The 23,692-nt window shown below is 42.9% G+C and overlaps 1 protein-coding gene across 1 annotated transcript in view; it reads left to right on the top strand.

Annotated features, from left to right (window-relative positions):
• kcnq1.2 (potassium voltage-gated channel, KQT-like subfamily, member 1.2) overlaps positions 1–23,692 on the top strand; it is a 155,399-nt gene that overhangs the window by 18,663 nt on the left and 113,044 nt on the right. The window contains exons 5-14 of the mRNA XM_035643142.2: positions 33–111; positions 213–309; positions 1,356–1,496; positions 3,959–4,069; positions 4,307–4,402; positions 5,103–5,243; positions 7,816–7,981; positions 10,606–10,632; positions 12,143–12,196; positions 12,508–12,625. Of these exons, the coding sequence (XP_035499035.2) occupies positions 33–111; positions 213–309; positions 1,356–1,496; positions 3,959–4,069; positions 4,307–4,402; positions 5,103–5,243; positions 7,816–7,981; positions 10,606–10,632; positions 12,143–12,196; positions 12,508–12,625 (1,030 nt within the window). The remainder of the gene's footprint in view (positions 1–32; positions 112–212; positions 310–1,355; positions 1,497–3,958; positions 4,070–4,306; positions 4,403–5,102; positions 5,244–7,815; positions 7,982–10,605; positions 10,633–12,142; positions 12,197–12,507; positions 12,626–23,692) is intronic.

The following is a 23,692-nucleotide window of genomic DNA, read 5'->3' as shown; positions in this document are numbered from 1 at the left end:
ATTTCATTTTGGGTTTCTTTTCCTTGTCACAGATTTGATCGTGGTCATCGCCTCAATCATTGTGCTCGGCGTCGGGTCCAATGGCCAAGTCTTTGCCACGTCTGCCATCAGGTACGCCAGTTGTTTTTGTCCTCCGCATTTCATTCTTGACTCGTAGCCGGCGAAGGGAGCGGGAGACAATGAGACGGATGAGGCCCTGTTGTGTGTTGCAGGGGCATCCGATTCCTCCAGATCTTGCGCATGCTACATGTGGATCGACAGGGAGGAACGTGGAGGCTCCTGGGATCTGTAGTCTTTATTCATCGGCAGGTGGGTTTTAAGTATTCAAGTTGATAACTGTGTTTTTGTCCCTCTATGAAAAAGAGAACAGACTGGTTAAAATATATCTCTGATTTGAATTTGTACTTATTATTTTGCAGCTTATCACAACAAATCGAGCGTGCGCAGTCAGAAATACTGTACAGGCCCATGTAAAGAGGCCAGTAAGCAGGAGACCTGGCCTTATAGGGAGAAGGGAGGTTGTCAAGGTTGCGTCTGCGTTTTTCTTTTTCGTATCCTGGTACACTTGTTTGCAGTATTTTCTCAGGCTGACACACAATGAAGTCAGAGGATGTAATGTTCTTTTCTTAATCTCCGAAGCAGACTGTGCTCTTCGGTCCAAGTCAAACCGGACATTCACGTCTCTTTGATGCACGATGCACAGGACTGAACGCTGAGGATTGTGTGCAACGGTCAAGAAAGTAAATGTTAAGACGAATCCAAGACGAGCCGAACGTGTTTTTGTTACCATCTCCCTGTTGTCAGATGAGCACACAATCAAATGACCTGCTCTGTTAAGCGGAAATGTATCGCCGGAGGTCTCTGACTGTTTTACCATGGTCCTGTTCATATGGGTCTTTCCTTCTCTCACGTAGCTCCATAGGTAAAGTCTGCCCATGACACTTTCAAAGAAGCTTCAATAATATAATATTTTAAATATAATATTTAAGATTATATTACTATATAAACTATATCTTTAACACCTATATATTAACTGCATCATTGATTTTGTGTGTTTTGTATTTCACTTTGGGTTTATCTGTTGGGTGTGGTTGGTCATATGAGCCATTACTGGTGTCTACCAGACCCCACTCGTATACATTCCACTCATGTATTTTGTATTTATGTTGTGTGGAATAAGCCAAACTAAACTAAAGACTAAAATGTGAAGCAGAACAACTGTAGACAGACCTGAAGTGTTCTAGCACCCAAGGCCTTTAATTGCTGTCGCTGTTTAAGCTTTGTATGAATAGTATATATATATGATATTGGTATATTCTTCATACAGTTGACTTCTGTTTTTTTTTTCTTTTCAGGAGCTCATCACCACCCTTTACATTGGATTCCTGGGCCTGATCTTTTCCTCCTACTTTGTCTACCTGGCAGAGAAGGATGCTGTGGATGAGGAGGGCAAGACGGGCTTCTCCAGCTACGCCGACGCACTGTGGTGGGGCGTGGTAAGGAGGCCAATCTAGCAAAAGAAATCAATTGTAAAACCTCTTTGGCCGATGTTTTTTTGTGCGCATTATATATGAGTACGTTTTCAGAAAATTGGCACATGCATTAACGACTGGGATCCTTGAACGCTAATACTTGAATTCCCCAACTATAGCTTCCATACTTGAAAGGCCACATCGCATGTATATGAAAAAAAGGCTCCTCTTTCTGAAGAGCTGTAACAACTTATCTGCACAATGCACGCTCAAGTGGAGTCTTAGCTGGAAACACGGAGATGGGTGGCCACTCCAGCTAGACCAGCTATAAACCCTTTTATTTTTGAAATTCCCCTCATCGGCTCTCCGCGCAGCATGCGCGTGTTGGTGCAACGCAGGCAGGTGGGTTGATGTTTTTCGTGAGTGGAGCCGAATTTGCCCATTTCCCTCTGTGCGGAGAATCGGGTTTCCAGAGCTGTTAATTAAACATTTGAATTAAAGGCGCCGGGTAATGAGAAACCTATGGCAGCCTTGTGCAGGGGATCAGTGCGCCACAAAGAGACGGTAATAAACCATTCACCTCTGAGCTCTTTGGCTCAAAGAACCTTTAAAGCGCCAATATAAAGTGTCAGGTCCCTTAATTAAAATTTTAATTGTGGGATTACTAGCTTTTATGCAACGCAGGTCAGAGGGGTCACGGTGCTCCTCACTACTCTGTGGCACGTCGAAGAAAAGCTGTTGTTTGTGTTGCACTGTTCACAATGTGGAAAAAAGCATCACGGTCGGGGATTTGGACATTTTGTTTTGTTTTTCTGAAACTCTAAACTCGAGAGCAAAACAAAAGGTATTACAATGGGCTGGGTCAGGTTCAGGAGTGTTTGTGTAGCGTGCGTGCGTGCGTGCGTGCGCGCGCGTGTGCGTGTGTGTGTGTGTGTGTGCTTATTGGAATCAGATTGCACTGATTGGATTCCTCCGTCCATGATGTGCAGGTGCAGAGCACAACTGGAGGACATCAGCCAGTGCCATGATTCACATCCCCCTTCTCTTCTCGCTCTTCCTTCCATGCTTTTTTTCATCTTTTGCTAATTGCTGATGGATAAGTTATGGCTTTTGACACCAACAACTCTTCTACCTCCATAAGTCTCCCTTTTGGAGTGTGAAACAGAAAATGAGGGCAACGACACTTGCCATTTTGGGGTGGCCGCTCATGTACAGTTTTGCCTCGAGGTGTAATTGCACATGCACCGCGTACGGCATGCGGATCAGCAACTCTTTTCATTTCTGTTTGCACACAGACAGGCCTATATTGATATTCAAAGACCAGGTCCTGTGACCTTTGTGTCGACATGAAGAGGGTTTTTTTTTGCCACACACCATACAGTCTGAATGAGAGGGGGTGTTTTCGAGTAGACTATTCCACTCTGATGGTCAGGAGGACATTGTTTAGTCATCGGATTTGTGGACGAGGGATTAAATCCCCCACTACTCCACCCACCCACCAACACACACTCACACACACACACACACACACACACACACACACACACACACACACACACACACACACACACACACACACACCCTTTCCTTTTTTTTTACACTCCCAAAGCCCTTTTAAGTATCTCACCTTACATCGGCCGCTTTGTCAGCGCACAGCTCCGGAATACCGCATAGACACCCACGGAAAGCCCAGTGTGTTCTGAATGTGTCAGAATTGGCTTGGCTTTCAGAGAGGGTGTACATGCAAATGTAAGAGGCATTTGTGCCCCCGCCCCCTCACCCCGGCAAATTCCTACACTCGCTGAGGATTAGTGGTTGGGAATCTTATTCCCTTTGAGGAGCAAGAGGCTGAAATGCCCCGGCCACCGCTGACAGTCGCCGAGCCAAGGCCAGAATGGCTGATGAACTTTTTCTTCATTGTTTAACTCCCTGCTATAGACTGCTGAGGTAAAGCCCCGAGAGCTCTGCATTGACTGATATTTTTATTAAAACGTGAGAGGGATCCCCCCCCCCCCCCCCCCCCCCCCCCGTCTGAATTAAGTTAGTTAAAATGAAAAAGGTTTTAGACAAGCAAACATCTTATTTAAAACCAAAAGTCAATGGTGCATTCAAGGTCAGATTATTTTTTATATGGGGTTGAATGCAGTTATCATACCATCTCCTGACATGAACTCAACTTTTATAAAACACATTAGAAGTCATTGAATTAAAGATTGGATTTCTACTTGGCGCCACTTGTTGGGTCAATTATTATAATACAGACTCTCATGTGAGACTTTAGTTTTTGGTCAGACTTTTTCTGGGAAATGCAAAAAATTATGAACTCTGGTTTCCCCAGACATGCAATCACACATCTTTTAGCTTTAGTTTTTCGTAACTCTTAACTCCAAGGGCACTGAATATTATAATTTTTGCTCGTGTTGTTGATCCTTTTATGTCAATCTCTGTAAATGTAATAGAAAAATGGATTCCTTCTCTGTCTCTAGGTGACGGTGACCACGATCGGCTATGGAGACAAAATTCCTCAAACGTGGATCGGCAAGGCCATCGCCTCCTGCTTCAGTGTCTTCGCCATCTCCTTCTTCGCTCTGCCAGCTGTAAATACAATCATGTTAAATTCATGAGCACTATGAAAGACAAAAAGATTTATTGGACATATTTGGATTCATTCAGTTTGACTCACTGCACAAAAAATTATTTTTGTCTGTTCTGCAAAAACGTGAATCTGTGTGAGATCCTCCATCTAGAATATTTACCGACATCTTTAATGTAAGATTCAATATATCTTTTTCAACTATAAATTGATACAGTACAACCCAATTGTCCCCTCGCAGGGTATCTTGGGCTCAGGGTTTGCCCTTAAGGTCCAACAGAAGCAGCGTCAGAAGCATTTCAACAGACAGATCCCGGCCGCAGCTTCTCTCATTCAGGTAAATGTTGGCATCAAATAGAAGTATCCTGGCTGTCGGACAGTGCCATGGGGTATCTATACGTCGGGGTTCTCACAAAAGATAGAAACTGTTTTGAATTTACCATGATATTAATATACTGTATACCAAAAAATAGAATTCAGAGACCGGTGTGTGGTGTGGTGCATCACTTCAAGCTCTGAATAATCCACAAGATGTACTTTAACTAGGCCAGACAGAGGCCAGTTAACAGACCCACGGACATGTTTTTATTAGACCATGAACACGGTGACAACATCTATGATCCAGATTTTTTACATTTTTTTTAATGAAAAGTGCAAACTTGCGCATTCCAGATCGGACCAGTGTATACGATTCAACAAACTCTGGAAAACCGTACAAAGAAAAAGTTGAGGTGTTTGTTGTCTGGAAGTTCCTACTGAGCCATGCAAGAGTTGACCTGCAGACGATTCGCCGAGAGTGAGATGACAGATGGACAAGTAGTTATTTTGTATGAAAAACTAACTATTACAAGGATTCCAGCAAAAAACAGCAATTTGCCCTTGTCCCTGGATTTGTGGCTAATATTGCTGCAGCCCTGGCGTAGTCCTGTGGCTGGTTTGAAGTTCTGATTGTGGGAGTCGAGGAAAAAGGACCAGAGTTCTGTAATGATCAGCGCTCTGACTTACAAAACTCCTATGTTGTAACTTGTCTCCCTCAGACGCTGTGGAGGTGCTACGCCGCGGAGAAACCAGGCGGCTGTGCTGCTACATGGAAAATGTACGTCCTGACGCGGACAGAAGCTGTCACAACAGTGGATTCGGAAAACTCCAGTCCTCATGTGAGGAAGCTGAACATATCGGTAATTATTACATTTAACTCAAACTCTTAGCCAACGGTATTTTGTGGCGCGTTACTTTTCAGCTGCGATTGATTACTTTTTTCTACTAAGACGGGACAGTTTTTTTTTGTTACATTTGAAAAACTCTATAGCCCTTAAGTTTGTCTTTCATGCTGTGGGTTAAGGTGCTCACTTTGTGACGACCTTGGATTAAATCTCCTCTGTGTCTCTTTACTTTGATGTGTCCATTGAGGTGAAACCCCAACCCAGAAAAGAATTACATTCATTCAGTCAAACATTGGGCATATAAGCATTATTTTTCATTCCCTGATTTTAGATATTTCATTTGAATATGACAATACAGTATTTTGCATACTGCATATTAAATAAAATATATATATATATATATATATATATTTCAATGGACATTTGAAATAATCCTTGAGTTTGAGCGGTGGAACATCAAGAACTCTTCAAAAGAGTGTTTTCAGAAAAAGCCATCAGACTGTGACAGTGCTCAGTAGTTTTGCATATGTCTGACCATGTCACCTACGTTGTGTCTAGGCCATGTAGCGTAAATGGGAAAGTCAAGTTCACACACACACACACACACACACACACACACACACACACAGGAGCACACAGGAGCACCCCCCTCCTATCCCGAGGCCCGACTCCACCAGGATGACTTGAGGCCTTTGTCTCTGCCGCACAAAGACTCAGTCAGTTGAGATGATGTCACCGCCGCCTTTCTCATGGGAGTAAACCTTTGTCTAGTAGAACAACAACAAAAAAATCTTTGTGTAGCATTGAACCCACATGCATCGGGGAGAATGGGGGCTGCTTCCGCTCTTTTCTGTTTCGGCATGTGACTTTCTCCCCTGACTTTTCTCCCTCTTTCAAGACTCTCTCCTGTTTCTTCTCTGTGTAACAGGCTTTATGTTTACTCTCTTTCCTTTCTGCTCTCTCTGTCTCCCTGTTTCCCTCTGCCGTGTCTCTTTCTTGCTCATTCCCATTCACACTGGGGTTCTCTCCCTCTCCACTTCATATATTATATCTCCATCTTTCTGTTTCTTTATTTTCCTTTCTCCGAAACTCGGTGTATGTTACAGTTTCTTCCTGCCTTTCCATCTTCCTCTCCCCTTTGAGTTTTACAACACCCGACACCCACCACCGCCTCCCTCTCTTCCTCTCTCTCTCCTAATGAGTCATTCAAACATTGGGTTTTTGGACTGGACTGTTGGCCACTTGTCAATGCCAAATGTCTGATCCGCTGAGTCCAGATAATTGAGTTCCTATAAAGGCCATGTCCATGACGCCGGTGTGGGTCAGTTGGTCTGAGAATTGGACTGGAGGCCCGTTAGGGTCCAGAAAACTGGAAACTGAGATTGAGCAGAGTATGTCAGCAGCAGGCGAGCACATCGTTTGGTGAGACTATGGTTTTATAATAACAGAAAGAACTACACGGGTAATAAAATAAAATGTGTTGTGGTGTCTCAGTGTCTTTGGCCCAGTTTGTGTTTTTAACACATGCATTCAAAATGAGTTGCCTCCAGGCCGAAACCTTGAACAAATCTTCGGCTATAGTGTTACAACCTTAAACTTATAAGGTGTGCTATGGAGTATAAATGATTTACTGTAAGACTAATTGTCACCAGTACGCCTAACATACAGCACTGGAAACGAGCAAACTGTGGAGCTGCACAAAAATGATAGATACTCAGCAGTTTCAGAGTGATTTAGGTCACAAACATGTCTCCGGCCCATATTAAAAGATGTGCCTGGTGGATCCTACCTTTAAAGTGATACTACTACTGTAGTGGAAGCTTCAGTTTCAGGAATGGTTTAATATAAGGGACACAATTCTTGGCAATCTGAGTTTTCTGCAAAGAATGAAATGAAACGAATGTCTGTATGGTGGCAGTGGTTCTCTAAGGCAGGTAAGTCAACAAGTTGAGAGTATTTTTTTGGCCTCTGTGCTCAGCTCAGGTTCAAACCGCATCACTAATTCTGCAGGCAGAATCTCTTTTTTTTGTGTATAGGAGGGTTCAATAACCACAGATCTGTGCCTCTGCTCTTTACTGATCTTGTTTGCTTCATCGACCTCCAGTGTGTGGTTTGTGGTCAAGCATGAAGTAGCTGGGATGAGATTCAGAGTTTTAAGTACGAAGTCACGATATCTAGACTGGACGGCCTCCTACAGGTTTGGAAGTGAGTTGCTGCTGTAAATGAAGCAGTTCGTGAACTCCTCGACCTCATTCACAAGCGGACATGTAATGGACTGTGAGGCAGGCTGACCGGTGCACTGTGATTCGGGTGTAATCTATAAGGACGTTATGCAATAATAAGCAGCTTATATGACTAAAGGTGAAGTGTGAACTAAAGGCACAAACGCTCATCTCATAATTAATACAGCAGCAGGATAATTTGTTTCTCACTGTATATATTCCTTGGCAGTATGTATGGAACAGATAAAATTCTGACAGCAACATGACTCGTTCAATGACATCATTAATCCCAATTACACTCCTGTCGTCGCTATTATCCTGACACACTTTTTGATGTGGATGTTGATGTTTCCTCTGTCTCCCAGAGAAGGGGGACCAAGAGGAGGCTGAAGCCCAGGGGTAGCGGCTCTATGGTCGTGACCTCGGACAGGGCCATATCCATCCCTCAGATCACCTACGATCACATCGATGACTCTGTGGAGAAGAAGGATGGCTCGTTTTTCTTGGAAGAGCCGAGTGGGACTGTTGAAGGTGAGAGCTCTGTTCTCATTGGTACTGTAATGCACAGTGATAGTTAGAAAATTGATATCAAACACATCGAGGGTTATTGTCACCCTGAGGTCCACCTACCCTAACACGTTTTTCAAAGAAAACCTGGCCGACCTCTGTAGATAACCTTTCCTCCGAAAAAACTCTGTCCCAGCCAAGGAATTTAGCCAAGATGACACGAGAAAGAACTGAGCCCTGTTCTATTACTGCTCGATCTAACTGACTTCATGTTGGACGTTCATGGCAGCGTTTTGTGGTTTTTCTGTGAAGGTGTTTGAGTCCAGCTGGCAATTAAGGTTTTTGGAATTTTTATTTTGTTTCCGTTCCTCTTTGTACAATTTCGTTTCATGAAACCACATGTGTCGAAGGGCATGAAATGATGTCATGCTGCTTTTAAAGACCTTGGAAATCTGTTATTTCAGTAAAAATGTTTGCATTCACAGCATTTAAATAGCCAAAAGAGCCACATGGAGGAAAGACATGGACTTGGTTTAGAAGAATTAGAAAAAAATTGTGTTGGCACGTGTTTGTCATCCTTAAATTGGATGTTTTTGAAAATAAATCCTGCAGATAATCGTGACATACATTTCCCTGAATAATTCTGTTGCCAGTTTAAAAAAATTTAAAAAATCTAATAATGCATTTATTCCTATGCCTCTGGGCTAGTAGAGTCACCACAAAACCTAGAAACTATAAAGCCAGCATGTTACTGCCAAACTAACTAAGATCTGGTCTGACAGTAAAAAAAGAAAGAAGATTGAGGCCTATTCAAAAGTATTCACACTTGGAGCGTATAGGGGCTGACTGCTGCCACTGCTGTAATCTCAGTAGTCCAATATTTGTGGAGTAATTATAGTAAACCAAGATACATATACATTAGCAAATCTGGTGACGGCAGAAATGTCAATGTAAACATGAGCATGTAAAGAGTAAGTCATCTTTTTAAAGCACCCCTATGTCTAAAGGCACCTGGACAGGGCACAACGTATAGATTATCAATTTCAATATATTTTTTAGAGCTAATCTCTTCCCAAGGACTGCAGTATGGTTCTCTGGGTCCATGCAAACAGTGAAGGCCATGACACATTATTGGAAGGGTTGTAATGTGCTGGTTTCTCTTTTTTATACAGTAAAACGTGAACAGAGGTCCTATCCCTTATCCCCTTAGAGCCAAGATGGCTGCCATGTGTCTCCAGTAGGCCATATGGAAGCCATTTCAGTCTCGTGGTGATTAGAGGTCATGGTTACAAGCTCTTTACTGCTCCACTTGTCCTCTTTGCTGGCCACAGACACTCACACTGGGCTCGGGTAGAAATAAAAACTTGAACTAAAATATGGACCTGTCAAGGTTACCAGTTGGAATTTCTTGTCATACCATTTTGTGTGTTTTTAATGTCATGATGCTGAGAAAAGCTTGAACAGAATGATCATGTTGATTTCGGATCAATGAAAAATCGTCATTCAAATGATTATACAATAATGATTTCTAATTGTTGCAGCATGCACCCATAACAATAGAGACCATGTTTTTGTTAATGCAAGTCTGAAACTGTATACGATCCATGGCCGATTGTTTAAAGGGGGCGGCGTTTTGACTTCCTGTGTTTAACTACCGACCCTGCCAAACGAATTGACCCAGACTCCAGGTTAATAAATGCACTTAATGAGTTTTTCCTGTCAAAGCGTGCAGTCGTAAACGCAGCTGGAGTGACATGAAGGCAGACCATCACTAAAAGATCAACCACTTATGAGGGGAACAGTTGAGTTTCCTTCCTTATTGGGTGGATCTTGGATAATGAATAAGACCGTGTGTGTGTGTGTGTGTGTGTGTGCGTGTGTGTGTGTGTGTGTGTGTGTGAGTGTGTCAGTGTGTGTCAGTGTGTCAGTGAAGAATGCCAAACCAGTCGGATATCACATTATATCCAATATCTATTCACATATTTATACAATGACATGCACCATTGAAAGCTGTCAACAAGCCATCTGTTCTAACAACTTTCCGATGTATTCACTTATGGTCAGGCAGGTTGAGATGGTGGAGCGGAGAAATGAATTGAACGAGTTGGGTAATGGCAGAAAACCATGTACAGAAGCCAAAGTCTGTGGCCTGCTGTCACTAATGATAATGTATAAAGGTGAAACAGCATGGGACTGAATTATCTTTGCTAACCTAAAAATAAAACAGGAATCAATGAGGTCTTTTCTGGGGCTGCTGCTTTAAAATTTTTTTTCATCTGGCTCCTGGTTTTCTTAAAAACATTTAAACAATTGCTATTCAAAACAGTTTTCAGACATGAACTGTGGGTCCGGGCATTTTCTGGAGTTTGCCTTCCACCAATGCAGGCTGAGAAAGAATGAATGTATTAATATGAATTAGTAGACGGTGTTCCGTGTGCTTCCATCTTTTCTTATACAGTGTTGGACATTTTTTACCATTTTATCTGGCCCAAAATTTGACATGAAATCATTCTAATAAGTAAAGAAAAGGAAAAACAGAAAGAGAATTTTCAGGATGTGTAATCCTGCCACAAATTGTTGTTGGCTCCCGGCACGTTGTAGTCCCATATTAGCAACCTATTTCTTTTCTTTTTTTCTTTTCTTTGCAGGAATCACCAGGCTTCTAAGTCAGACAGGTTGGTCCTTCTTATGCTCCCTTCACAACTGATTTGCACTAAATGGGATTTCTACTGTAGTTTGGGTTATGTAATTTTGCCAACACAGATTTTTAGTCCACTCTGGCCTCACAGACGCCCTCAAGTTTGCCATTCGGTAATCTTGTATTTTAAAAAATACACTGTACATAATAAAAGACAAGTGACAAGAGGACAACAACGAAGACTCTTTTTATATACCACCGATTCTTTGTCTCTGTTATATAGTGTGATCAGTGCACTGTCTAAGCAGTAGCCCGTTCCATTTGGTTAAGCAATTCTTTTTTCCCCCCATTAAAAACTCCTCTGTGTTAATCATTAGCTAGCCTGCCTTTTTAATGTGGCCCAGACAGTATTTTAATTAGACTCGCTGGCTGGCTAAGCCTTTGTCCCCAACTGGACCAAACCAGAGCCAAGCAGAGCGACTCAGACACTGGGCCTGGGCTGACCCGGCCTGTTTTCTTTACTGGGTGCCCTGCCAACACCTCGGGTGAGGAGCATGGCCGGCCTGGATGGGAACGGGCAGGGGCCCAGGGGGCCGCGGGGACCTAGACGGGGACACCAAAGAGAGAGGGAGCGACACGGAGGGGGCTTGATAAGTGGCCATTGTGGAGCACCAGTGGTCAGAAATAAACTGGTCATTGTTTGATTTAGTCAATGTCCGGCTTATCGCTCTACTTATCTGTCTGGCCCCACAGACCTCCCTGTCTGTGAGAATCCCTTAGCAGCGCCCCCCCCCCCTCCCTCTCTGTATCTCTCTATCTCTATTTTTCTTTCTCTCTCCCTCCTGCCCCTGGCTCATACTCTCCCAACCAAACACGTTTGCACTGATGGACCAGATAAATTACATGAACTACATATATGTTCATAAACCGTTATCCTGTTTGTGTAGCTGATAAGCCAGTTCACGTCTCCTTCACTGAGCTCAAGTTGGGGCTAAAGGTGGTTCGTTCTCCTTCTCAAACTCCCCCCCCCCCCTCTCCGTCGAACTTTTCCCTCTCTATCACGGTCTATTCTTCCGGCTTGGACAATGTTAAACAAACTCGATGATGGAAAACAAGAGCGGCTGAATGGCTTTTACTTGAATTGGAATGGTCATTCTGTTCTTGGACATAGATTTGCCTCTCCATTCTCTCTCACAATGGAGGCCCGGCGGTTTGGAGGAGAGACACGTCAAACTCGGCTGACAGTCTGCCTGCAGGTCAAGACCCTGCTGCACATGTTGTTCTTTGCTGTTGTTCTTAGCTGAGCCAGCAGTCATCCAGCTGCACGGCTTCGCTGGAGCACTGCAATTTGTGCTTCTGCACATGTTTGACTCCTTTTAGAAATTGTTAGAGAGAATATAGAAAATTATTGTAAGCCTTCATGTTAATGCAACTCTTCTGTTTTACCCTAAATGTTTGACCACTGAAGAAACCCACTGATATCAGCTCTTTTCTTTCTTTCCCTGTCTTTCTTTTCTTCTCTTGTAATAATGTCTGCGTGGCATCAGGCCCTCTTCATCGTTCTTGGTCGTCTTTTACTCAGAGCTGCCCTGGCTCTCCAGGTATCTCTTCTTCTTTGTGTCTATTTGTTTTTATTTTATTCATGCCCACATCTGTACCTCTCAGCTTATTTTGATTTCGAATGCAAGATTGTCATAACATTTCACGCTATTTATTAAACTTGACATGAGAAATGCAGTTTCCTATGACGTAAAAAAAAGTCCTTTTAGCATTACCTTGTGGAACTATCCCATTTTTTTTCTTTGTATCAATATTAATTAATTGAAAACAAACAGGTTTCAGCTTGTATATAATTCACAACCCCAATATGAGTGTACTGGAATTGTCATCCGTTACTTTTTGTGCTTTGCAGTGAAGAGGAGTCATGACAACAACACCTCCATCGACTTCTCCCGGGCCAACAGCTTCACCGATGAGCTCGACTTCATGAGCGAGGACCTTCCCCTGCCGGTGGTGACGGACAAAGCTCAGTAAGAATTCTCCCTTTTTGCCCTTCTCTGGAGTCCCTTCTCCCTCCCTTCCGTCACCCTGCACTCGCTGATTCTCCTGCTCGTCATCGTACCCAAAGGGGCTTTTGTGACCCTGCGGAGCCCCTCGGGCTGCTCTCTAAATGAAGTTGTTTTGTTGAACTCTGGTGAGGGTTAAAGAGACTCTCAAGGGCCAAGGCCTTATCAGGTACAGGGAGTTATAAAGGGGATTATCCCTTCAGTCTTGAGGGAAATGACAAAGAAATCCCCTTTGGTAGGTTGTAGGACATGGCGATCTTGAGGTACTGAAAGCTTGTCGCCACATGCCCTCTTAAGGTTGAGAATTCCCTGCTGTTTTTTTGCTGTGTGAATTGAAAATGCATGTCGATGATTTCCCCCCCCTTCCTTCCGCTGACCCACTCATATAAAGGGGTTTCATTAAAGTGAAATCAAAATGTGATTCTGATGGTATTAGATTTTCTTGCTTCCTGTGTCAAGTTGCTGTAGCAAAGCGTCTTAATGATCGCTACAACATCAGTTCACCCTCCATCTCTATTATAAATTCCTCCTTTCACTTGTATCAACAGACCAGTACTCCCACGTGGTATTATTACACATTTACACTATCATCTTTTAGTACAAGTGTTCACATACAAGCAAAGTGGAAAGACTCTGCACAGACAGTATGTCGACTAGCCTGGTGTAGACAGGCTAGTTGACATGTACTCAAATGCGTATTAGTCTGGGACCTCACGGTTCATTTTCGATTCTCCAAGGGGCGTTACCAACGGACGCAGACCAAAAAGCATCCGGAAACAATTGGATAGACCTCCAACCAGTGAGAGCAGCGAATCGTGTGACGTCTGTTGAGCGACGCCAAGATGTCAACAGACTGCTGCAGACAGGAGATCACAGTGATGATGATTCCACGATGTGGCCGTGACAGACACCGAGTGAAAAGGCCGAGTGGCTTTGGTCAAATGCTCGTTCATTAGCGGCAGCAGCTTCTCTCCGCGTCACGGTGTAAACCCCGCCCCTTATGAGATAATCGGTTGTGATCAGACCGGCAAGGAGGAGGAAATCGCTTCCCAAATGGAGGGAATCCAGACCAGAGTCTGGCGGAGCAAAGGAGCTCCCAGAATTCGTCTGGGTCCCAGGCTACATGTCAACATTACTGTTTGGTGACATCGCTGCAGTCGGAGACTCTTTGAAGCTGTTTTCGGACATGAACTCCGGAGAATGTCTCGTCCTTTGTATGTGCCATTATGTTGGCTGTATTTCCATTTAGTTGACATTGGTGTCAATTGGATTTGATGTACTGTAAAAGCTATAATAATATGGTCCTCTCTGAAGTTGTCCCCAGAGAGGATCCAATGCCCCAAAAGTAAAACTGATTTTGTTTTGACGGAGAGATGGATAACGTCACTAGAAGAGACCTCTCTATTATATTCACTCAAAGTCGTGTGTTTTTGCATGTTGTTTATAGCTGTATACTCTATTCTTGGCTGATAGGCTTTCATCTACATCTCTGGCCTCTGGCTTCACTCCCCATTCTTTTCCTGTGCCCTCTTGAAAACAAAAAGCCAAGTGTACCGTGTATACTGAGGACCACAGCTCTTACCATACTGGGCAAAATTCTTACAGAGTATCCCTAAATTTCTTGTATTTAGTAAGTTTAATCATATCTAAAGTTTGATTGCCAACCATCCTGTCCTTTTAATATCAGTAAAAAAAAGTCAATTAAAACAAACTGTAACACGAGATTGATGAGCAGCAGACTGCTTGTCTCTCTCTTGCAGTCCTTTGCCCTGCCCGTCCGTGGCATTGGTCCAAGACTCTTTCTCCACACACCACTTGAATTCCACAAGGTACTGTTCTGGCTCTCCCTCTATTCTTCTTTTCTTTCTCTTTCCTATTCTCTATACCTCTCCATTACTCACCCACCCTGCTCTTATCTGATGGTCCAGAGAATGCAATGGAAAATGTCAATTTCGTCACAGTATAGAAACCGTGACTGGCCCGAAAACCCATAACGCCAATTAATCATGCAAAATTTGATTAAGTGCTACACCCCAGCAAAATGTCATTACCATCTTTTAGCTTGGGTGTTTTTTTTTCCCCCTCAATAGAAACCTATTGTGTTGTTTTTTGGGGTTTTATTTTTATTCCCCTGACTTTCAAAAAGCTTGAATATACTGAAACGGTAACTGATACATGTGCTTGACTATAAATCCCTCCATCCGCCGCTTGCTGCCAGTTTCCTGCCAGTTCATTAATTGATTGATAGTGGATTATCAAAACTAATTTAATAATAATGAACCATAATAATCTTCTCATTGGCCTGGATACGTGTATTGCATTTGCATGCGAGACCATTAGGTGAGTGAGTCCTCCAGCTGCAGAGACAGGCGTTGTCTAATTGTTTCCATTGCTGTCCTGCCGCGCCCACAGCTCGGCTGTGACGGGCGAGCTCAGATTTGGGCCGTGCTGGGCACTCCCACAACAGCTGGTTTGTTTTGCCCCCAGTGTCACGCCACGGAGGACAGCGCTGTCATTTGGCGTCCTTATCTGGACTTGTGCACACAGCTACCAGATCCACCCATGTGGCCTGAGGCGACGTGCACGCACAGACACTGGATCGGTTTTCTGTTATTTCGTATTCAGGAATTGAAGCGTCTCCACACCCTCTACACCCTTAATGTAAATGTGACATGAGCCGGCTCCTTCTTCCGTTTAGACCGTTGCCTGTTCAAACAGCCTTCATCCTACATTTGTGGTATCTCTATCACTTCTATTTCTCTGTGTCAGCATTGACAGGAACTTTGTTTGACTCCGGTGAGGCAGACCACCCGCAAAATGTGTGTGTGTGTGTGTGTGTGTGTGTGTGTGTGTGTGTGTGTGTGTGTGTGTGTGTGTGTGTGTGTGTGTGTGTGTGTGTGTGTGAGGAAAGCATCAATACAGCGGGCTGGGCATCTGAAGAGGAAGTGGTGCAGGGCAGCATCAACACGCAATCATGTTTTCTTCTCCTCTGAACCCAAAACACACACACACACACACACACACACACACACGCAGGCACAGGTAGCTGAGATGTCAACACTTTATTATTGCTTTGTTTGTTTAAAACCAACTCCTAGCAATGTGTTGAATTCTATGAAATATCTCAAATGAAGAAAAGAAATCCAACAAACAACAACAACAACAACAACATACTCTTGTTCCACAAACATTCTTCCCTTTTTACAGTAAGCACTTCTTTCTGTATTTGTTTACTTAGGCCTGTGTAAATGAGGCTTGATTTTGTTACAGTTCGGACAAACACTCATTTCCGTTGATTGTGTACATGCGTTAGAATGTGTGAGAACCTAGTTGCTTGATATAATATTGTGTGTGTGTGTGTGTGTGTGTGTGTGTGTGTGTGTGTGTGTGTGTGTGTGTGAGAGAGAGAACAGCCCTAGACTTTGAGGATGCACATTTCTGAGATTTACTGGTTAGCGGTGGAATTAAATCTTAACAAACCCCAGTGGAGCTGCTGATCCTAAATACTAAATAAAACTCCAAGGCAGTTTTGACTTTTACCCTCTTGAAGAATGAGTCAATGTTTTCAAGTGCACTTCTTAGGCCCCAAACAGAGGAAGGCCTTGTTTAGCTGATTGCAGTGATTGCGTCTTATCTCTCTCTCTCTGCTGTGATTCCCTCTCTTCTCCGTCCCAGCCTCCCTTTGCACCCAAAAAACCCATCCCCTGGTTCTTCACTCTGTCAAGCAGCACCAGATCAGCGGTATCTGTCATCTCGTGACCCGAGGCACTCGCCCCTGTCTCTTGCTGGGTGTGGCCACGCTCTCTGGCCTCCTCCTCCTCCTCCTCCATGTCTCCTCTCAGACCTTTAAAAAGTCTGCATGGGCCACCTACAGGCAGCTCTTAATTAGTTCCCCTCTTACAAGCTAGCCGGAGCTAAACAATGAAACCCCACCGCGGCCCTACGGGAGGGATTGCCGGCAGAGACACACACATCATGGCCCGTCGTCCTCAAGTAGGGGCCCCTCTCTGCTGAGCAACTGGCGTCTTTTGTGCAGAGCTCTGAACAAATTGACTTTTTGTCTGCGCGGCCTCTGTATGCCCGTCTTGTACACTGTACTCGGATATAAATGGCGTGGAGGGGCGTTTCGGACATATGGTGTTCAGCCGAGAGGAAAATTCTAAATGTTTTGGATGTTTTAAAGCGTGAATATTATTCCTCTGACGAATGCCTGGGATATACGTCCCTATCACAGCTGTCGCCCTTTTCCCTTCATTTTATAGGGCTTTATGGAACATTCAACAGTGACTCTAATGTGAACATATCCAATAAATCCTCTTAATTTTTTGGGCTTTGCTGCCAAGTATTCGACTGACAAATTAGACAAGGCAATGGGCCCATTTTGGGCACACACACACACACACACACACACACACACACACACACACACACAGTGCATACACACACAGACAAACGGATGGGGCAAGATCTGTGGCCTCCTGCCCCGCAGGAAGAAAAAGCGGCCCGGGTACTATTGCTTTATGAAAAGACGGAGAATCACAGTAAGAAAGGAAAGAACAACGTGTGCCCCAGTTTCTTGACTGTCTGCCAATGTGGAAGAGCATAAAAAAAAAGAAGAAAAAAAAGACCAAATAGTCTTGGGGCAATAAAACAGCCACACACACTGATTCATATTCTCTGCGCATGGAGGGATTCAGAAGTTGATCTCATAACAGACTTTTTATGTGGTTGCTGACCTCCACTCCACCTTTACGCACTTTTTTATTTAATTAAAAAAAAAATGGATTAATCCCCCCCCACTTGTCCAAAATACAACCATAATACATAATAAACATAGACCTGTAGTGTAGTTCAGTTTCATTTGAAATTTGCTTGTTCTTACAGGCAATAAGTTCGCTGGGGGTTTGACTGCTGCAGAGTTCATAGTCCTCCAGTCAGAATGTAACTACGACCATTCATTGTCTTTTCATTTGGTTATCATTTGGAGTCATTTGATTATTTTGCTGCGTGGTGGTCAACTTTGACTCATTAAGCTCTTCCCCGTTTGAGTCGCTTTGTGTTTGTTTCTGATGCACTGCAGTACACTGGCATGTGCACAGTCGGTTATGGGGCAGAATCGAAAAAGAACGACAAGTTGTCTTCAAAATTCCGTTGAAAGTCAATCATTTTAAGTGTGATATGTATTTATGTTCAGTTGTACGTGGAAGCCTAAACAGTGCCCAACAATTGGCCACAAACTGCTTTATCCTGCAATTCGATTTTGCAAGATTTTATTATTAAGCAGCTGTTACTCTGCACCTTTTTACCCATTTCTAACATTCTTTCTCAAAGACCTCATGAGTTGTTTTCAGACTTGAAAAGTGAGACACGTTCACAACAGGGGGGAACATTTCAGGAACATTCAGGTGAGGGGTGGCGCCCGGTGAGGTCCCCACTCGCTCTCTGTTAATTCATTAATTCATGAAAATGTCAGGACCTGATGTAAGTGTGAGTAAGTAATAGTAGCTTTGGTCAGGAACATTTGCAAATGTAACAGTTATTTCTGGGTTCTTTGGCACCTATGATCACCATATGTCATTGCAGGTCACACGCGACCTTTCTAGAATAACTTGTGCATGCACGAGGTGGAGAATATCCAGTGTTACAGCACGGCCTGCTGCAACAAAACAATATTTATTTTGAAGTGTTATACAGAGAGATGATACACGTGCCCGAAGTTTTACCGTCCTTCCGAGGAAAGAGATCACTGGCGGCTGGAGTAAAAATTCTCCTGCCGGGGCCAGAAGAGAATCGGCCAGTCATCTTTTTTGGCATATACGTCCCGCCCAGGGCAATAATAGGCATTTTCACGGAGTGCGTGATTAAAGGGTGTGTTTCGTCAGGTGCCGACACTGGGAATCCCACATTAATGAAGGCCCTCGTGCTACCGTTACGAGGGGTGAGAGTGTTTACTCCCCCCTCGGTGGTGCTGGGGGCTCTGGGAGGGTTTTTATGGTGAGAGACCATCAGTGATGTGGGAGGGCATGGCCCGCTTTATTGCCTCTCGCCGCAGGTTGGAAAAAATCCATCGACTCAGCGAGCGAGAGCTGCATAAATAAACCATCTCGACAAAATTTTAAAAAAAGATTCTCCCACCAACTGGTTCTCGAACTGCTGCGTCCAAACGGTTACCTAGTCTGGTTGCAGTGGCCGGAAATTATGAGTGCCATTTTGGCTCTGTAAGCATTAGTGACATCCGCCTGGATTGCGCACAGTGGTGGATTGAGGGAGGGGGGGGGGGGGGGGGGGGGGGGGCGTCGCTGCGTGCCGGTTTGGCGTATCCTGGAGCGGTGCAGTGTATCAGGGTTCAATCCAAAATCTGCCACTAAACCAGGCCAGACACACAGTGGAGCATACCGAGCTCCAGCAAGACCAAAATAGACGGGCAAACAAGAGCTGGTTTCATAATCTGTAGTCTGGTATTAGTTAGAGATGATACTACAGGTGTGGTGATAGTGGGTTTGCCTGGAGATGCTGTACATTAGCAGATGCTCTGTAACTACTGTTGGATTCGTTGACGGATTTAAGCGTAAGGTTTATAATCAAATAGTGTGTGTGTGTGTGTGTGTGTGTGTGTGTGTGTGTGTGTGTACACTGCTTTGTTAGGCATCAGTTCCTAGAAGAGAACTAGAAACAGCCTATAGCAAAATGAATCTAGGTACCAATTTGAAATTTTTTTTTAAAAAAATTAAAAAAACCCTGGATCATGGAAAAGGGGAAAAATCTCAAGAAACTGTTGTTTTCACATGACCCACCGAGTGGTTTGGAGTCGTAGCTGCTCTTTTTTTTCTCTTTTTTTTAGGTGCAAGACGAAGGTTTTTGTTTATTTATTAGAGTTGATTAGTGCTGTTAACAATAACCCACTCACAGGACAAAATTAATGACTATTAGTTTTTGTTTGTTGCCCCCCAGAAATGTAAGTGTAATTGTTTCCATGCAGTACTGTATTTTACTATTCTGATGTTTTTTTTAAAATTTAATAATGGTTGTCCTAAGGGATTGTAGCATTACAATAATGAGGTTAAACATACAAATTAAACTACTTAACCGACGAAAATTCCCCAAAATTGAATTATTAGGATCCCAGAAATGGAAGTCAAAATATGATAGCTTGGGGATATTTTTCCCCGACTCACAAACGGAGCCTTAAACAAACTGATCATGAACTCCAGATGACATTGAAGGGAAATTGCAATAATTTACCTTGATTAATTATTGCAAAATCAAATTGATTACTAAAGAGGAGGTCAACAAGACTTTATTGTAATGAAGATTTCAGATCTGTGCTATTAAATGTTTGGTTTATAAATATAGCAAGTAGCCATGTTATGGTAATTACGGTAACTGTAGGTCTCGAATTGTTTTACATTTGAACTCCTTTGACATGAAGCAGTTTTGTGTAGTCACCTAACGGATCATGTTGACGCTCACTTGGCCTTAAGGACCAACTGACTTAAATAAAAATGTGGTCAAAGGTGAAGGTCACTTACATCACGATTACGTGTTTTTGGCCTCGTGGATGTGTTCTCCCAGGAATGCAAGGAGGGATTTTCCTTACATTCGGCACAAACATTGGCACAAACAAGTCACTGGGACATATTTTTTTGGCAAAAACTCAAGAATTGACTAATTATAACGAAATTCACATCATGCCAGATTCCTTCAAAGTCTTCACTACATGTTGTTGGGCTGTCCGTACATACATCCAACCATTCGTCTGCACAACCGTACGTCTGTGCCGTTCCTTTGACAGCGATAACTCAGGAACTCCCCGAAAGAGTTCCAGCACATCTCGCACTAATTCGATTTTGTTGGTTCAAAATCAAGGTCACGAGATTCCTTTTTTTTTTTGTGTGCCATAAATCAGACATTCACAGTATACGCAAATAATGGCAACGATGGTCCACCTAATGCCCTTCATTGAGTCCCCGCACAGTTTTCCCTCGGCCGGGTTGGATGGGCTCTGGTTTGGGCACTCACTGCCACCAGGCCCCCCTGTTGGGATGGTCGTGGGGTGACGAGTGGTGCCTGGGCTTCTCGACACATGGCGTTTAGAACGTTTTGGCCAGACATTTCACTCTCTGTTTCGTAAGACCGAACTGAGCAGGGTCCCGGTTTGCTCACAGCGTCTTCCATTTAATAACTGTCGAAGCCACTGTGCTCCTGGGAACCTTCAACCACAGCAGGAATGTTTTATGACCTTCCAGAGATCTGTGCATCTGAAAAAAAAGCATGTCTCTGGGCTCTGCAGGCAGTCCCTTTGACCTCATGGCTCCATTTTTGCTCTGATATGCATTGTTGGCTGCGAGGACTCCAAACACGATTAAGAGGATAATCTCAAAGAGGATCCAGAAAAATTGGAGGCATCTAAGCTAAATCTTGTATTTATTACATAACATAGGGTTGCAACTTATGTCAATGTGATATTTCCATTTTATCTATGTGTTCTATTTGATTTATGGGTTATTGCCTGTAGATTGATGAAGCGGGGGGGGGGGGGGGGGGGGGGTAATTTGAACAATTTAACAAAATGCTGCAACATAATTAAGTGTGGGGAAAAAGTCAAATGGTTTGAATCCTTTCTGAATGCACTGCATGTGGTGTTTAATGTACTGAAAAAAATGACTAAATATTATTGACTATATAAATATCATCCTGTGATCACTGCCTGTAACCTGATTAAACTTGTCGCTGAATTCCATGAATAAGACAAAAGCAACAATTCAACGTTATCTGACCACAGATTTTCTCAGCGTCACTTTTTTGAGAACCCGTGTCGGTGAACTTCTTGGTAGTACGTGGTGAGAACGAGTCTATTCAAATGCGGTTTCTCCGAAAAGAAGGTTTCAATTTTAGTCCCGGCCTCAGAAGTTTCCTTATCACTCTGACCACTGTGAACAACAGCAGGGGACCAGAGTCAGTCGCCTCTATCGCGATGCCATCGCGAGGCCTTGCAAGAGCTTTGGAGGCAAACACCCCTCACAAGCCCACACGTTTGCAGCTTCACCACAGCGAGTGCGCTGGAATTCGTCGCACTTGTTTCTCAGAGAAAACCCCGACTGCAGTGTTTCTGTGGTTGTGGGACTGTTTGTCTTACGCGTGACATCTTGGCGGCGTGATGAGAGGAAAAAAAAGAAAAGATAAGCCATGCAGAGAATGAAAATGATGAGAGAAATACTCTTTATCGTATTTTCGCTCCGGTCTGTGATAAAGCAGTAGTCCACAGGTTATCAGTCAGGACCTCAAATGCCTCTAAAGCCAGATGTTTTAAAGCAGTGAGGGGAGGGGGGCTGTAAATCACGAAGGGGAACAGGTAAGCCTTTGCAGTGCGTCTGTCACCTCCACTCCCCAAACGGACTCAAACACTACACACACACTTCTTTCTGCTCGCTTAGTATATTCATTTCCACTGCTGTTAATAGGAACCATGTAGAGACTGGTTCATGATGAAAGACCCCCCAGGGGGCCGTGGTAGTAAATGGGACCAATAACCCTCTAAATAAGTCTCTTGTAGTGCTGAAAGGTCGCTCTCTTTATTCCGAAAGTGTATATGTGCTGTAAAGTCTTTTCCAGACTACTACTGTAATTTTATGTGTTTGTTTTATCCTCCTCCTCTTAAAGCCTGTCAAAGGAATTGGGAGTGAAGTCGGAGAGGGTGTCAGCTGATTAAAGTGCCGCAAGGCCTTCCCTAGTCGGAGTGCCTAAGATTGCATCGCAGTAAATATCCTGCAGGGTTTTTTTCTTTTCTTTTTGTTTTCCAGAATTAAGTCAAAGATGAAGAGGGTGGACTGTGATTTTGAATCTTCCAAGACCACAGCATTCTTCTGTTTTACATTCCCAGAGTGTAATATGGATACCAACGCACTGTAATAATAGAACTAGAAAAAAAAGTTTTTATTTATAAAAAATAAAATCAAACAGTCTAAAGTGCCTTTTAAAAATGCATGTGTTTGAAAAGAAGGCCAACATTTAATTGGGTAGTGTGTCATCAGTGTGACCTCAGCCATTTTCAGAGGGTGTGAATGAACATGACTGAAACCTGAAACATGACTTAAGCGAACCACTATATTTAAATATTTTTTTCTATATTATTAAGATAATGGTATCCTTTATAATTTATTTATTATTTGTTTTATGCTTTTTTCCATATATTTTTATATACATACAAACACATAACTTTATACTCTACTCAAGATGGTACTGCACAGTTAGTGGAACACTGGTTGCGGGTACGATATGTATTTTGCTTAACTTTGCGTTAAATTGCTCTTTTTTTAGTTAGTATTTTTATTACAATAGTTACTTTTCTTTTTATCTAAGTTTATCTATCTTACTTTACTTTTACAGTAATACATTAGTACTAATGTACCAAAAATGGTCTTATTTTGAAAATAATAGAATTAAAATTATCATTTTATTTTTTTTCCTGTTCATTTTCTGTGAATTGCATTAATTCCCTGCATAATTAGATAAAATATGTTTTACTGTAATAAAAAACTCTGTGAAATAATAATCTAAAAATGGTCTAAAATATGTTCATTCAATGGTACTAAGTTAGAATATTTATAACACAAAAAGAAAATTGTTAATCCCGCAGGAAAACATAACTACAGTTTCCTTAATGGTGGCTACAGCCCTGGTAATCATATTTATAGAATATATAAGAACTCATTTAAGGTATAATTTTTACCCAATGTTAAAAAAGAAAAGTGTAAAAATGGGACCTTGTATTTGAAGGCAAAACAGATACATTTTACAGAGAAAAAAACAGTGCATCTGTAAACAAAGCTATTGGGAGGTCAACAGTATTTCAATGACAGGTTTGATATTTAAAAACCCTCGAGCACACCGCGTGTCTTTTATGAGTCCTGAGCAACAGTGTCAACAGTGCATAAGAGAAAAGATTCATGTGCTCACACACGGCTAAGTGTTGTCCTAACGCAGAAGTATATTTTTGTGTGTGTGCATGTGCCTGGGATAGAGATGATGCTT

Source organism: Scophthalmus maximus, chromosome 7, assembly GCF_022379125.1.
Source record: "Scophthalmus maximus strain ysfricsl-2021 chromosome 7, ASM2237912v1, whole genome shotgun sequence".
Classification (NCBI taxonomy): domain Eukaryota; kingdom Metazoa; phylum Chordata; class Actinopteri; order Pleuronectiformes; family Scophthalmidae; genus Scophthalmus; species Scophthalmus maximus.
This window is presented reverse-complemented; position numbering and strand designations above follow the sequence as displayed.